The 17,167-nt window shown below is 33.7% G+C and overlaps 1 protein-coding gene across 1 annotated transcript; it reads right to left on the reverse strand.

The window, feature by feature from the left end:
* Positions 1-245: 245 nt before the first annotated feature.
* On the reverse strand, positions 246-12,971 carry LOC133325936 (zinc finger CCCH domain-containing protein 18-like). Its single transcript, XM_061534635.1, has 6 exons — positions 12,330-12,971; positions 9,165-9,929; positions 1,221-1,746; positions 753-932; positions 547-696; positions 246-446 (listed from the first exon to the last, which is right to left on the reverse strand). Exons 1-6 carry the CDS (start codon positions 12,969-12,971, stop codon positions 250-252), a joined length of 2,460 nt encoding a protein of 819 aa, XP_061390619.1. The 3' UTR covers positions 246-249.
* Between the last annotated feature and the right edge of the window lie 4,196 nt (positions 12,972-17,167).

Here is a 17,167-nt window from a genome sequence, read left to right on the forward strand (position 1 = left end):
AGGCTTGTCACTTCCTTCCACCCTGAAAAATATTAAGAATATATAGATTAACTTTGTCATCTGAGAAAGTATTTAAACAATTTCAAATGTGCTGAAAAGAGTAATTAAAATTATTTTTGTAAAATCAATTATTCTTATTGTAACTTTATTTATTGTTTTGTCAGTGTGGCTTAATTTGAAAAAGTAAAGAAAAATCAATGAAAAATATTTCTTGGTACTGGAATAGTTACATTACAGCTTGTCTTTTCGTTATGCAAGTTTTGATCTCTTTTTGGCGATTGCGTCCTCGACGGCTCGTAACTGCTTCAAAAGTTCTTCACGTCTCGATTTTTTCGAATCTCTCTCTGATGTAGTCGAGTGTGTCGGAGAAGCAAGCGCCGAAACGCCCACTGCTGCTGGTTTCTTCAATTCTATAGTTATAGGTGATCTTTTTTTCGGTACTTCTACTAGTAAGGCGTAAATTAAGAAGATGTTAAAATGTTAGTTGACATAATAGTTTTTCTTTTAAAACTCGCTTACAGCAGATCAATAATTATTTAATCTTACCATTTTTAGTCACTTTCCGTTCGCTAACGCTTGTTTTGTCCGTGGTACGCAATCGTTTTGGTGGTGAGTTGTCCCTTGAGCGGGAAGAGCTTCCAGAAGAGGATGAACCTGAGTCCGATTCCGATTCAGAAGCAGTAGAGTCCGATGAAACTTTTAACAAAAAATATTATAGCTGCCATAAAACATGTTTCACTTAAAATACATACCAGAGTCCGAAGAAGATGATGAGTGTCGACGTCTAAGTTTAGTTCGGCCAGTATGTGTTTTCTTAGGAAGTGGAGAAGCACGTTTTTTCTTATGAACCGGGCTATATGCATTACCTCTATTATATACTGGCGATAGAGAAGAGTTTGTTCGTCGTTTCGAAGATGGCGAATGATGTAAACCTGCCAGACAAAAAAAAAAAAGCAATTAAATTATTTAAATGAATGAAAACATTATATTATAGCATTGATATGTTCAGTTATTTGTATTAGACTGGACGCTGCACCTGCATGACCGAGAGAAAGAGCATATATTATAGTTAATAGATGTACCTTTAATGAAGTTTTGTTCTTTCTCGATAATTAGATTAGATTTTAACTCCGTGAGATCACTTTTGAGCTCATCGATAGCTGCATGCAATTTAAATATAAAATATTTAGCAAATACAATTTTGTTTAAAGTTAACTTACTTGGGGTACGCCTAGATCTTCTTGTTGACAAAGATGGAGACCTCAAAGACCTTCCACCGGTTCTGCGCGATGTAGGAGATTTATGGGAGTTGCTTGCATATCGACGTCGATGGTGATCACGGGAGCTAAGAGAACGACTGGAGTCGGAACTGGAATCGCTTTGCGAACTACTGGAGCTTGAGTACGATGAATTACTACTGTAACTTCGGCGATCCCTTCGTCTTTTATCACCCCTATCTCGCGAGGAACCTCTGCCACCTGGAGATTTTGACCTCATCCATGGATCATTCCACTCATCCCCGCGCCCTACTGGTTCCACTCGTTGTACAATCACTTCTCTTGTGGGACGTACACGTCTATCATCTTCATATTGCGGCATACGATGCGGCGGAAGTTCTCTATATCGAGCTGAGCGGCCGTAAGGATCTATATCATCGTAATGGGATGCTGGAGGTCCACGATTATAACGCTCAGCTGGACCATATACATCACCTACGGCCTCTGGATATAAAGGATGGCGAATAACCTGGTATAATTATACAAGGGATTTGAGTTTAGCAATAAGTGATTCGCTTTAATTCGACTAGTCCGACACATTTATATAAAACAATATATTAAGGGCCCCATACACTATACATCATGCCGTACAGCATTTATCATAGTATGTGTTATTTTTTGAAAGTTTATTTATGTATGTGTGACACACACAATGCATGAAGAAAATCAAAATAGTTTTGATTTTGAAAATGAAACCCTATCAATCTGGTGAATAATATTCATTTTGAAAGTTGTCAGTAAATAATTTTGTCTACAAAAATAATAGAATTGTGTCGGAATAAAAAAACAACTGAATTTACGACAACAATTTTGGGACAAAAATCGATTTTTTGGAATAGTGATTGAAGAGGTTGCCATACACTAGTCAGTCTCACATATAAAAAAAGGGGTTCATCGGCATCACGGTATGATTTATAGTGTATGGGGCCCTTTAATGATTATGAATGAACTTTTGCGTATTAATGACTAAAGGGCCCCATACACTATAAATCATGCCGTCATGCCGATGAACCCCTTTTTGTATATGTGAGATTGACTAGTGTATGGCAAACTCTTCAATCACTATTCCAAAAAATAGATTTTTATCCCAAAAATGACATTTTGAGTCGTAAATGCAGTTATTTTTTTTTATTCCGTCACAATTTTATTATTTTTGTACACAAAATTATTTACTGACAACCAACAAAATGAATATTATTCACCAGATTGATAGGGGTTCATTTTCAAAATCAAAACTATTTTGATTTTCTTCATGCATTATTTGTGTCACACATACATAAATACACTTTCAAAAAAATAACACATACTATAATAAATGCTGTACGGCATGATGTATAGTGTATGGGGCTCTTAACAGCCTGTTTTTGTAAAATTCCAAACGAACGAATTCGAGTGACTTACGACCAAACTCCTTGGTTTTGAAAAATATGTCATTTATTTTTGTTTTGAATCAGAAAACATTTATAAACATAAATAAAGGTTTTTCGTAAGTCACTCGAATTTGTTCGTTTAGAATTTTACAAAAACAGGCTGTAAAATAAGGTTTATTCCATATAACTAATTATTTTGAGGTTTTTATTTACAATTCAGTATATGTATCTTATTAAAGATAATATATTATATTATATAAATGATGACAAATTTAATGTACACACATTATGGTGGTATATATTATCACATTCCTTATTCTTTACTGCAACAAATAGACTATGGTTTAAGCTTCTCAAACATAAGACGCCGAAACATGTACATATATGTTATACACGCAATTCCGTATTCATTGCCCTCTTTTTTTCTTTTCTTAATGACAAAGGAATAAAAAAATTATAATACTGAATCCAATAAAAAACGGGATATCAATGAATGAAAATGTCTCTTCGCCGCAACCTAACCGACACTAAAATATACAGTAAATGTGTTCGATTACTCTCTCATGGAAAACTATTATTAAACGTAAGCGAACGACTTCTAAAGTAAGCAAACTAACTTAGGGCGTCGTACATGTTTTTCGCATCTGTCTCATCAGAAAATCATACTAATTTCCATTTTTTGGGTGCCCAACAGCTGTACTTTTTTGAAAATTCTAAACGCAGAAATTCGTCCAAGAGTCCAACCGCCCTTAAAAGATGTTTTACAGTGTGTACAGATGACTTAGTTGTATTTTCCGCAAAAACTGCAACCTCGATCTCGTTTTCTGATTTATGGATTTTTTGATCCACGGACAATTTGCATATCGCCCCGGACTGTTCTTATTCTACTACTTTCTTTAAGGGGGAAAAGAAAGTACAGGTCGCATATATGATCCCAATTGGATGAAATTTGGCGCAGCTTAATTATTTGGCTCATGGAGGAACCATATTGAAATTGGGAAAAATCGGTTCATATTTTTTGTAAATGTTTGGTGCACCAAAGACCCAAAGTTAGGCTTATTGTCGCAAACTTTTTGCACAACGTACAGAAGTTACTATAACATAACGTGTGTCAAATTTACAACGTTCAGAATTGAGCAGACATACAGACATTTTCGTCCGACTTCATGTTAATTGGGCTCCAAATAATCAACAGGTGTCCGATTGCGATTTGCTTTAAGTCGATTTACATAATTTTGCCCCATTGTAAACAAACGACTCTTTATCGGCCCAAATAAAAAATTTGGTATATGTGGCAGAATGACATGTTGGTTCACATTTAGATAGGGATAACATATTTTAGTTCATCCAATGCGGCGTATGTAAGGACGCATGTGTTGAATATACCCAAAGTAGTGGGTGTAGTAGTAGTGTGAGCAGTGGTGTGCCTCAAGAATCTGTTCTGGGCCACCTGTTGTTCGTAATGTATGTTAATGATTTGTTCGGTTGTATTAATAGTAGGAATTGTATGTCGTTTGCTTTTGCTGATGATATACAAATATTGTTTAAAGGAGAAAATGTGTTCATTGATGTTTTGCAGTCTTCAATTGATTTTAATGTTAATGTGCTAATCACGTGGTTATCGAATAATGGGCTTTCAATAAATACTCAAAAAACTAAAACTATGATTTTTGGCAAGAACTAAGTTAATACTATAAATGTTTCCATCTATAGTGTCTCTATAGATGTTGTAATCTCAATTAAGTGTCTTAGTTTATTGCTTGATAATGGTTTGGTGTTTGATGTTCATGTCAATTCTTTAGTGTCCAAGGTTAACTTTATTTTAAGAAAGTTATATTGTTTGGATGTTGCTCTCCCTAGGGATATAAGAATTCAGGTGGTACATGCGCTGATAATACAACACTTTTTGTATTGTATTGAAATTGTTAGTGGTAGTTGTGGCTACGTCCTACGCAAACTTAGGCTCTTGTTTAATCGAGTCATGCGTTTTGTGTTTGTGTTGAAGATGCGTGATCATGTTTCTCCGTATGTTAAGCAATTTCTGGGTAGTTCCTTTGATCACTTTTTGTGCATTAGGTGTATGATTTTTTTCTTTAAAACGTGTAAAAGCCAAACCACACCCTCTGTGTTGCAGTTGTTCTCATTTAGTAGGTCTGTAAATAATACACAAATTCATGTTCCCCGTTTGACTCCCCTGTTGGAGAAATCCTTTCATGTAAGAATTGCTCGAGTATTCAATGGTTTGCTACAGGGTCTCAAGACATTTAGTGGTTCCATTAAATCTTATAAGAAAGCTTTGATTGAATATGCTAATTTGAATGGATTTTGATGTATTTTCTTTCGTATTACTTGCCCTGATATTGTTGTTGCATAGCTGATTTATTTAATTATTTTGCTTATTTATTTTACTTAATTATTTTTTATACACCCTACTGGGGGGACCCTCCCCCCCATTCTCGGGGTCAAAATTTTTGTTGATATAATTCGAATCTATGCTGATTAAAGAATGTCTCTAAAAATTTCAAGTGAAAATCTCAAGAACTCTTGAAGATATATCCGATTTATTGTGTCAGCATCAAGTGGCGGCTGAAGGGCTTCTCAAACTTTAAACGCGTTTTTCTCTAAACATTTTTTTGCGAATGGCGGGCACGATAACTCAAAAACTAATAACCCAATCGGTTCCAAATTTTGCAACGTTTCTCTGGGAGTGTATAGCTCTCGTATGAACTAGGATAAAGCCAATCGGTGAAGATCTTCCTTATTTTTTAACTCGGTTTTTGGTAAAAAATCGGCGATTTTCCAAAAATATTTTTTCAAAGGTCCACCATTTTGTTAATTTTAGAGCGAAGTCAATAATCCTAGTTCATACTAGTTCATACGAGAGCCAGACATGTACTCTTTCTAACACCGTTGGAATTTTCAGATTCCGATGTTCCAGTGAGGAGTTATCATGCCCGCCATCAAAAATAAGGACTTTTAATTACAAAAAACAACAACAACAAAACACTAACAAACATTTTTTGTAAATTATTTTTCTTCTCTTTTAAATCTTCAAATATATATATGCAAAGTTATAAACCTTAACAAGCATTGGTATTGATTTACCAGCCCATTGAAAATCTTGAAAAATTAAAATCGAGAATGGGTGGGGTTCCCTTAATGTTAAAATTTAAATTAATTATTTATTCATGTTTTTTTAAGATTTTATGTTAAGATAAATCTATTGTTATGTTTAAGATTTTGGAGTAGTAGATGTATAGTGGTTTTTGGAACCGATCATGGCCTTGTGGCTAGATTCCCATCAGAGAATGACATCCATTCAACGCAACTAGTAGTACACCGGCTAACGCAATAGAAAAATCATTCATATTCACCAACGCAAATTCTCCTAAGCATAACATAAACACAAAAGCAAGGTAGATATACAAGGTAGCCGCATCGGCGAATTTCTACAACAAACATCGGTTGTTGTATTTTGATATGTCAAAAATATTTTGCCAAAACAAACAGATTGGCAAGATTTTTTTACACAAATTCTTGTAGAAACTGTTAATAAAAGTATTGCCAAAAAAGCTATTAGAAATTCGGAGATTTTCATTTATAATTTTGTTTTTTAATTTTTTGGTTCAACATTACAACAACATTTTTGACATTTATTTGTCCAACAGCTGGCCCGATGCGGCTACCTTATTAAATATACCATGCACAAAAGTAAGTCAAATACAAATGAATCCCACCGGACTACAATTGTTTCCACAAACAACGCAAATGATCGTTCATAGCAGAGTTTGCACTACCGAGTGTGTGGAGAGCGTAGGTTGAAATAAATCAACCACCAAATGAATAACGTGTTATACGATCAAATGACGTATTGTGTGAAAGAGTAAATACAAAACTGGTGTTGAGAATAACATTGAGAGTAACATTAAGAGTAATTTTCTATACACAGGGGTTGCGGTACAGTAAAATCTCGCTAATCCGGATAATTGATTGCAGACCCCAATCCGGATTACCGAGATTTCCGGATTATCGAGTTTTATTAATTGGTTTAAATGTATATTAATTTGCTGATAATTTAATTATTTTTATGTTTTTATTAAAAATGAAAATTATTCATTTCAAAAATATGAACTTTGAATATAATAGGTACCATTTTCAATTAAATTTGCAACGATTTTTTTATTAAAATAAAAAGTAACGTATCTTTACAATCCGGATTTTTGAGTCAAATAGGTCAATCAATCCGGATTATAGGATACGCAATGGGTTGTGAAATGCAGTCCGGATTACCGAATAATCCGGATTGTCGAGGTCCGGATTATCAAGTTTATACTGTATTTTATTTTTGACTTGCGTTTTGCATAAAATAAAATAACGCAACTACAATTAATGGCAAATTAGAAATTAATAGTGCAAAAACGTTTTTAAACAAAAAATTAATTCATTTTTTTATTATAAAAAAAAAATTATAAAAATTCTACATATAAATAAGTCAGTATACTTATTAGGGGAAATAAAAAATGTATTTAAAAATTAAAAGAATAGTTCGTGTTTTATGAGAAATTTTAAAATATTATGTATAACATAACAGAAATAAAAATAAAATAAAAACTGGATTGTCATAGTTCATTCTAAAATTAAGTGATCATAAAACAAACTTCACTCATAGAGTAGTACTGTTATGATGCGGTGCACCGCATTGATTCGATTGACTTTGTTTCTTTTGCGTTGTTTGCATTGTTTATGTTCTCCCGCACTCACATGCATAAAAACACTCTGAAAGAAGCCGGCAATAGCAGAGAGTGTTTATACGAAGATATGATGTGAATTGAAAACAATCGGTAAAGTGAGAGTCAACAATGGCAGTATTTTCACGAATGGCCGAGTGTTGACTGTACTATACCGCATCATTTGTAGTCGCGTTAAGTATTACTATCGCTTTATTTTATGCAAAACGCAAGTCAAAAAAAAAGCTACCGCATGTCCATCTCTGGTTCCCATTCATGAAAAATAAAGAAATTGAAATTGAAAAAAATGAAAAAAGAATATACCCAAAGTGGTGAAGGGTATCATATAGTCGGCCCGTCCGACTACTTTCCATAAATCTACAAAAATTAAAATTCCAACTTCAATTACCAAAGTAGCGAAATAAGCGAAAGTTCTTAATTTGGTGCACAATCAAATTTCTATATAAAAGTGTGTTACTTGCAAAGTAACTGCATAATCAGCGTGATCTTTATTGAATTTTAATATGGTGGGTAAATATGCAATAATTATGTCTGCTATGCGCAGAAATGCTTATTTTTTAATCAGAGAGGCATATTGTAACAATGGATTGTTTCGATCGATAGTATTAATTTGTTATGATGGGATTCGATTAGGATTATGTGAATATAAATTCTAACTGCAAATATTAACTTAGTAGAGATGTTTAAATTAAATCAGCCATTTTACGGCCAGATACGACCTTTTTTCCAAAATGTTGAGCAAAAGTTGAAATGTTCAAAATAGAATATCATCTTGTTGGAATTCGTTAGTTCACTTTTAGCAGTATTTTTTCCTTGAAACAGTAGAGTTTACTTGAAAATATATCGAATACTTATATTAACAGCTGTATATTTTGACAGCTAATCTGATAATCAGCAGTTCTAGATGGAGTATTTTTTTATTGTACCATACAGTATACGAAACAAATCCGCCAATTCAGAAATAACATGCAGAAGATTATGTTAAGGTTTTTGAGTTATCGTGCCCGCCATTCGCAAAACAGAAAAACACTGACACAATAAATGCTGACACAAATTAAATCGACTATATCTTCAAGAGTTCTTGAGATTTTCGCTTGAAATTTTGTATGGACATTCTTGAATTAGTGTAGATTCGAATTAGATCAAAAAAATGACCCCGACCCTTAATGTATTAATATTTATATATTTATTATGCAAACGTATACATATTTTTTTGTCGGAGACCGAAATGAGTGGTTGAGTCGTCGAATGACTCGACGATTATTTCTATATCTTGTCTTTTTATTGATTAATAACAGAGTACGGCGAACGATTAAAATACTCTCTTTCTCACGAATGCTCAAGGAGAGAATTTGATTGTTTTCAATTTATCGCAAATAATAAAGTTACAATGAATGAACAAACACTTGCAACCCTCGTAAATGTTCGCATTGCACGAAAATTGATCTTTCGCGAGTATTAGTTGTTGAAAAAAAAAGTTCGCGAGCGCTTTTAAAAATAACAACAAACAAAACACATTCATTCGTTGTGTGTTCTCTTTCGCGAATGTTCTCTTTCATTCGTGAGCGAATGTCAGAAAAAATTTCAATCAACAAACGAAGCGAACAGTCGTTGTGCTCTCCCTCGTTTGTTATGTGTGTGTGCGAACATTCGTTTGACGAATGCTCGTTTGGTAAAGAATTTATCGCGATAAATTCATTCGTAAAGTCTTGACAATTAAATAAGAAATATATATGTATGTAAAATAATGTTTGCAAATGTTGACTTACCTCGGCTGGTGATAAACGATCTTTTGCATAGTAAGGATCCTTTTCCAACTCATCGGGTGATAATGTCAGATGCATTTTCTTATCTTCAAAATCCATGTCCTGTTCTTTTCGTTTATTTGCCTTTCGCATCATTTCTTTTGCAGTACGCAGACCTCGTTCCCATGCACTCTCAACAACAACGGGACCATCCCCTGATATTGGCCGAGTTTCATGTGCTGGTGCAAACACATTAGAAACGTGAGGTATAGCACTTCGGTGATGCAAAGAGGGTCGTTCTGTGCGGTAGTCGTGGTATTCAGAAGAATGTATATTATAACCTGAGGCTCTACTTCCCGTAGTTCCCCCTTGAAGCAATGGTACAGGCCTGACCAAATCAAACATAGTATAATTGCCCTTGACGCCGGGATGAAGAAAACGACAACTCATTCCCCATGTACACTGTCCTCTAGTGTAAAATCTGCAAACTGGCTTTGGCTCAGTTTCTTCAGGACGTTTATCGTCCTCGTCAGATACCTCACCTTCTTCCAGCTCTTCGTCGTCAACGGGTTTTGTTTTTGGCGAGGAATTAGCATTCTCGCTATTCTCTGTATTCTTCTCCTCGTTTTTGTCTTCATCTTTACTAACATCATTACATTCACCTTCTTCTGCTTCAAAATCAAGCGCATCATCATCATGAGTTTTTACCAAATCTTCCAATGATTCACCAACCATCCCACTTTTTCCATTTAAGGTTTTTCCATCACTTTCAGTTGAAGCGCCATTATTCTCAAGATCCTTTTAATTACAAACACAAATCAAATAATCTTTATTATATATCTTCAACAATTTTGATAGAAGTTCTATATATATATACAGTGGTGGCCACAGAATTAAAACATTTACTGTGGTAAACATTTTTTGATCAGCCCTCGATTCGTTTGAAGTATTTTTGAAAATTTTTTAATTCAGAACACTTCGATATACTGCACTTAAGAGATTTAGTGTGGAAATGGAAAATTATTTCATGCAATTTTTCCATAAATAACGGTTTTTATGAAAATACATCGACTTTGAAGTGGCCATATAATTAAAACATTGTGTAATTTTTTACTTTACTGCATTTTTTTTTTAATATTTTTTAAAAAAGCTCTTTAATTTAGTTAAATTATGTAAACTAAGCACCGATAAAATCATTTACTGATAAAAATTTTTGAAAAAAATCTGTAAAATCTATCAAATTGCCAAAAATTTGTACAGTACACCTTACATTCAGAAAATAACCCTTATTATAGAAAATAAAGGTCCGAATGCACCAGAAATTGCTAGAATTAGTAAAAAACAATAAATAATTCTCAAAATAAATAAATATTTGAAATAAAAACTTAAAAAATGGGAATTAACCTAAAGGAACGATTCAATTTCAATAGCCTTTATTGAAGAAGGCCGGAATATTTTTGCAGTATGTGAGGAAATATCGATTGATATTGGCATTTATTACATCAAATCGATTGTTCGAGTAGTACAGAATATATTTTATCAAAAAATATACCAGTCACAACAGAAAGAACAGAGATCAATGCCTATGTTGACGAGTAAAAGATTCCGCCACACAGCAGCATTTTTGATGCTCAACACAAGACTTTAAATATTTGTCAAATTGTAAAATTTTTCTTTCTTTTAGGCTAAAATAGATTAAATGGGCATTATTCTCTCCAAAAAATATTATTTTGGAAAAATATTGTCATGTTCAATAGATTTGAAGGGTCAAGAGTTAACCATCAAACATGCTGCTGTGTACCAGAAACGTTTTCTCGTCAACATAGGTGTTGATCTCTGTTCGTTCTGTTGTGACTGATAAATTTTTTGATTAAATATATTCTGTACTACTCGAACAATCGATTTGATATAATAAATACCAATATCAATCGATATTTTCTCACATACTGCAAAAATATTCCGGCCTTCTTCAGTAAAGGCTATTGAAATTGAATCGTTCCTTTAGGTTAATTCCCATTTTTTGAGTTTTTATTTCAAATATTTATTTATTTTGAGAATTATTTATTGTTTTTTACTAATTCTAGCAATTTCTGGTGCATTCGGACCTTTATTTTCTATAATAAAGGTGATTTTCTGAATGTTAGGTGTACTGTACAAATTGTTGGCAATTTTGATAGATTTTACAGATTTTTTTCAAAAATTTTTATCAGTAAATGATTTTATCGGTGCTTAGTTTACATAATTTAACTAAATTAAAGAGCTTTTTTAAAAAATATTAAAAAAAAAATGCAGTAAAGTAAAAAATTACACAATGTTTTAATTATATGGCCACTTCAAAGTCGATGTATTTTCATAAAAACCGTTATTTATGGAAAAATTGCATGAAATAATTTTCCATTTCCACACTAAATCTCTTAAGTGCAGTATATCGAAGTGTTCTGAATTAAAAAATTTTCAAAAATACTTCAAACGAATCGAGGGCTGATCAAAAAATGTTTACCACAGTAAATGTTTTAATTCTGTGGCCACCACTGTATATACATATTTATATAAGTTACATTGTATTTTTAATCTGTGTACAATTTATAGTTGAAATAAGTATATTAAGCTTTCGAAAGTCCGTTTTATTATAATTAGGGACAGTTTTAAATTACTGAAGAATTTTTAGTTATGTTATTATGGTTCATGAATATACACAGTGCAGGATGGTGACTTTGAATTTATTGCTAATAGTAAGATGTATTTTATAAGGATACGCCTAACATTTTACAAAAAACGTTGTTGTTAACGAAATTAAATTGTCATGATGACAATTAGTTTTTGGCAAAAATAAACAAAAACAATTATCCATTAATGTTTATTCTTTTTTGCCAATTGATGAATAATTAATGAATTTTTATATTCTTGAGTTTTTGGTAATTTTAGGTTAGTCAAAAAGTAAAGTTTAAGATCCGGTCACGAAGAGTAAGGATGTGTATGAAAAATATGTATTAAAACTTCGGGACCTGGAAGTGTTCGTTATAACCGGTGTCCGTTATAAGCGTACATTTTTGTCTTTTACTAACTTTACTTTCTCTTAGATGACTATCTCTATGTCCCCAGATTTATAATATAGTTTCACAATATGAGAGCGAGATGTTCAATAAACTTATTACATACTTTAAATGCTACATAAAATTGTATACATACGTTTAGCAGATTTTTCTTCATTTCCAATTTTTGTCGTAAATCCATTAAGGGTGAATTCGATTTCGTGTCTTCATGCGCATAGGAGTTCTTACTAGTCTGATCTTTCGAAGCATCATCTACTCCATTCGTACTTTCATCATCCATTGACTGTTTGCTGTTGTTGTAGTGTGATTCACGCTTTTCACTTTCCAAGTCACTAACGTCGCTGAGGTCTTCATGACTCATATTCATCTCAGATGTAGGATTGTGTCTCTCCTCACTGTTATTGCGACTGGGATTGGAAGACGTACTCGATCCCCTTGTACTCCTCCTTGGAGAATTAGATGAATGTATTTCATCGTTTTCACCCGTCTCATTGCCTTTGATGGGAGATCCTAACGCCTGAGCATTATCGAATTTATTATCTTCATCGTCGTCATTTTCACTGCTGGATGATGAGGATGAATCCGAATCTGACTTTGATTGAGATCTTTGCGATCCTTCATTGATTGATCCTGAACGTCGTGATCCCCTACTTCTTGAACTGCTAGCAGGACTTGCTGCTTTCTGTTTTTCTTCTGAGTTGTTATATGGAAGCGATTGTTCAGAGTTTGATGATGAATTAGATGCGGACGACCCTGGCCGTGAATCCTCTGACTCCATAATAACGGTTGATTGGAATTGTATTCACCAATGTACCTAGCAATTATTAATAAATAAATATTGTTACATTTATAAATGCTTAGCTTATTGACAATAGCATTGATTGCTTATACCGGATCTATATACATTGGTGGCCAAATTAAAGCAACTAAAATTGCATGCCGCATAACTTTTTTCAAAAACTATTTTATAACAGAAAATAATTTCGAGGAAATTCTCCGTGAATAAATCAGCGATTTCTCGAACTATAACTTGATCTTATGCAACCATAGCAGTAGTGACATTTCAGTACGGAGGAAGGCTGTAAAAGAACAACAGTTGGTACCAATCAACAAATTGTCATAGAAGTAAAAAATACCCATTTAAAAGTTCAACGGTATTTGTGAGATCGTTTTCGTTGGATACAACCTCAAGAACAGAGCGTGGACGAGATATGGTAGCAGGCCTGCATACACGGAAACTAACAAGAAAGTTCTTTTATATCTGAAAAATCCGAAAGGCAGATTGCCTTTCGCAAAAGCTCATACTATTTGGAATCCTACTCTGTGAAGAAATATAATGCTCTCAGATAAATTAAAGTTAAATATTAAAGACTCAGGCATTAAAAAATTCAAAGTAAAAGTCCAAAAAATTGACGGCTCATGCCACAGTATTGCATGGGTCGATATATTTACGAGATTTATGAAGTAATGGATTGGATTGTATATACAAATGTTTTGAAAACGCTACACCCGTAGGTATGCTGCCATAATGAAAAATTATAGTTATTCTGTCGATTGCTAGTAAAATTAAAAAAAAAAATAAAACAGTTTTGGTCATGCAAAAATTGTTTTGATTTAGTGTTCCATAGAATATTATTTATTTCAAAATAAAATTTTGCGTATATTTTTTTTTATTTCTGAGACAACCTTCACTATAACTTTATTTTCAAAAAAAGTTACAGGTCATTTATTCAGATTGCAATTTCAGTGTTTTAGTATTGGCTACCAGTGTATATATATTAGTAATGTAGTCAGGAATGCGTTAAATAGTACAATTAAAAAATCTGCTTATATTACATTATATATTCCAGAATAATGTATTTAAAAACTTGCTGAAAAAATAACAAGCGCCTGCAAATACTCATTTAAGGGGACCTCCCCCATTCTCGATTTTAAAATTTCAAGATTTTCATTGGACTGGTAAATGAATACCAATGCATGTTAAGATTTGTAACTTTACACATATACAATTGAAGATTTAAAAGGGAAGAAAAATAATTTACAAATTTTTTTTTTATTATTTTGTTGTTGTTTTTTTGTGATTAAAGAAAAGTCCTTATTTTTATGGCGGGCATGATAACTCCTCACTGGAACATCGGAATCCGGAAATTCCAACGATGTTAGAAAGAGTACATGTCTGGCTCTCGTATGAACTAGGGTTATTGACTTAGCTCAAATATTAACAAAATGCGCACGTTTGAAAAAATGATATTAGTCTATTTTTGAACAGAAACTAAGTTAAAAAATAAGAAAGTTCTTCACGGATTGGATTTATCCTAGTTCATACGAGAGCTATACACTTCAAGAGAAACGTGTCAAAATTTGAAACCGATTGGATTATTTGTTTTTGAGTTATCGTGCCCACCATTCGTAAAAACAATATTCGAGAAATAATGCGTTTAAAGTTTGAGAATCACTCTTGCCGCCACTTGATGCTGACACAATAAATCGGCTATATCTTCAAGAGGTGTTGAGATTTTTCACTTGAAATTTTGTATGGACATTCTTGAATTAATGTAGATTCGAAAAACTAAATAAAATATTTTGACACCGAGAATGGGGGGTGGTCCCCATGCCGCTTGTAACGACCTGTTTTTTTACAAAATTTTCGAATTTTCATATAAATTTTAACGACGAAACCTCGAACAAAAATATTACAGCAAGTAACAGGACAGTTATGGTGGCGCTGGACCTATCAAAGGCATTTGATACCGTCAGTCAACACACCAAGCTGTTCGAACACGTCGAGAGAACAACCCTCCAGCCAAGTTTGAAACCTTGGATCGTAAATTATATGTGTGGACGCCAGTCGTACGTGGAATTCAGAAACAATGAGGGGTGATATCTCCGGAAATAGAGTGGTCGTGGCACAAATGAGATCTGGATTCTTATTAGTCACGAATTGACGGCGCGGTCAATAATATCTGCCCGACATATGGTAATGATCCACATGATACGCTACACCTTTTCAACTGCCAGCCAACCCCACTCATCTAACTCCAATTTCACAGTAGACGCAACTAATACAGGTCGCAGCCTTTTTGAACTTGGAGTTAGAAGCAGAACCAGATTAAAGAGAAAGCTGCTACAACAACAACGAGAAAATATTTCACAAAAAATACCGAAAACAACAACGTTCGAAAAAAGGGTTATGCCTTATTACTTTGTTCTTAAGTGTTTAAATTCTATGAAATATATGTATTTCTACTACCAATGATAAACCTCAACCAGTGAGCATTGTAGTATAGTCGGATGGGGGCAACCATATGATACCTAACACAACTACCATTGAACTCTACAAAAGGCATATATAGAACATATATAACATTCGACAGTAAGTTTAAATCGTCCGCGCAAACCACAGCTATCTGCTATAAGTTGAAAAGTCACTTGCCGGCAGCATTTGGGGCGCAGATTTGCATGATCTAGAGAGAGAGAGAGAAAGGTCCAACGTTACAGAGCAGGTCTGAATAGCATTCATAGTGATTCAGTAGCCGCAGCGCTGAACGGGTACAGATTGAATGCTGTCCTCAGAGCTCACCCCCCTCCCATAGCAGCTGAAGAACGTCAACTGCCCAGACAAACCAGAGTAGTTTTGGCCAAATTACGTTCAGAATGGTGCAGTCGTCTCAATTAGTATTGGGCACGGATTGATACCAGATGCAGGATATCTGCCCAGCATGAGGTACGGGCCCTCATACTACACTGCCTTATTCAATTCCCCAGCCAAATCTACTCATCTTACTCCAGAAGATCTGTGGTTACAGCCAGTAACCATCTCTCTAAATTTGGAGATAGAACCATATGAAATTTAAGCAGAAAAATATAATTAATATAAACTGCTACAACAACAACAACAACAACCATTGAACTCTAAGTTTCTGCGGATCTATTTTCCGAAACTGTGATATATTTCTCCATATTTGCACTTCCTTGACCGATTATTACTGCAAAAATATACTGGTTTTCTTCATCGAAGTCAAATTTGTCTTTTAAACAAAGTTTAGGTTTACAGAACAAATTGTTGAAAATTTAAGCAGATTTTATTTAATTTTAATTTTCATCAGACTTGTTGTTTTTTGTATACATTTTTTAATATTAACGGCATTTAAGTTAAAATTTCCAAGATGTGCTAATTACATGGCCTCTCAAATTTGTCTTGTTTCATAAATACCAATTGAAAACTTAAAACGCATTTTCTGCAAAATCTTATGCCTGTCTTGCAGCAAATGAGCGATATATATATTTCATAGAAATTAAACATTCTTTTGAATTCGTCGTTATACGATACGATTTCGACTGCACTATCAACTTTTTCCAGTTTATGTCCCTAGTAGTAAATATATACGCCATAGAATGCAATATTAAGATCGGTATACTAAAGAGTGGGTGCAATATTTCGCGGCATTACAAACTTTTGTGGTCACACAAAGTTATAATGTGTAATATAAAAATCATTTAAATGTCAACGTATCCCAGTTGTTCAATAAATATCAATTGTCTGCTATTTGTAAAGGGTACAAAAAGTAGACAGTTTGATTCAATTGTCAATTGAACATTTTTTATAGGAATATCATTCCATTTCAATAGTTACTGGTAATGCGAAGAGTATCAAGTATTTTATAGGTTACCAATGGATATAGAAATAATCATGTTTTCCTTGACTCTGCGGGAGAGGAGTACTTGAGGAAGAACAAGGGTGAGCTTGTTTATGGAATGGGAAACTTTGTTTCCGCCTCACCACTCCAAGACAATAGGCAGGCAGCAGCAAGCGCTTACGTGATCCAGATTAATCTGCATCACTGTAGAGCAGCAGCTGCTGAACTGCTACTCACCCTTCTTCCTCAAACATCGACGTGGCGCTATCTCAGGAACCTTACCTGTATAAGGTAGGTGACTGGACTGGAGGGATACCTAATAATGTCTTTGTCTTAC

This window comes from Musca vetustissima, unplaced genomic scaffold, assembly GCF_032173495.1.
Source record: "Musca vetustissima isolate MV318-11 ecotype Yass unplaced genomic scaffold, APGP_CSIRO_Mvet_v1 utg3651, whole genome shotgun sequence".
NCBI lineage: Eukaryota > Metazoa > Arthropoda > Insecta > Diptera > Muscidae > Musca > Musca vetustissima.

Bases quoted from the DNA above. Each gene is read 5' to 3' on its own strand.
- LOC133325936 (XM_061534635.1), bottom strand. From the start codon at position 12,971: ATGGAGTCAGAGGATTCACGGCCAGGGTCGTCCGCATCTAATTCATCA. The intron at 9,930-12,329 runs GTATGTATACAA...AAGGATCTTGAG, and splicing joins TGAAGAAAAATCTGCTAAAC to AATAATGGCGCTTCAACTGA. The intron at 1,747-9,164 runs GTAAGTCAACAT...TAATTATACCAG, and splicing joins ATCGTTTATCACCAGCCGAG to GTTATTCGCCATCCTTTATA.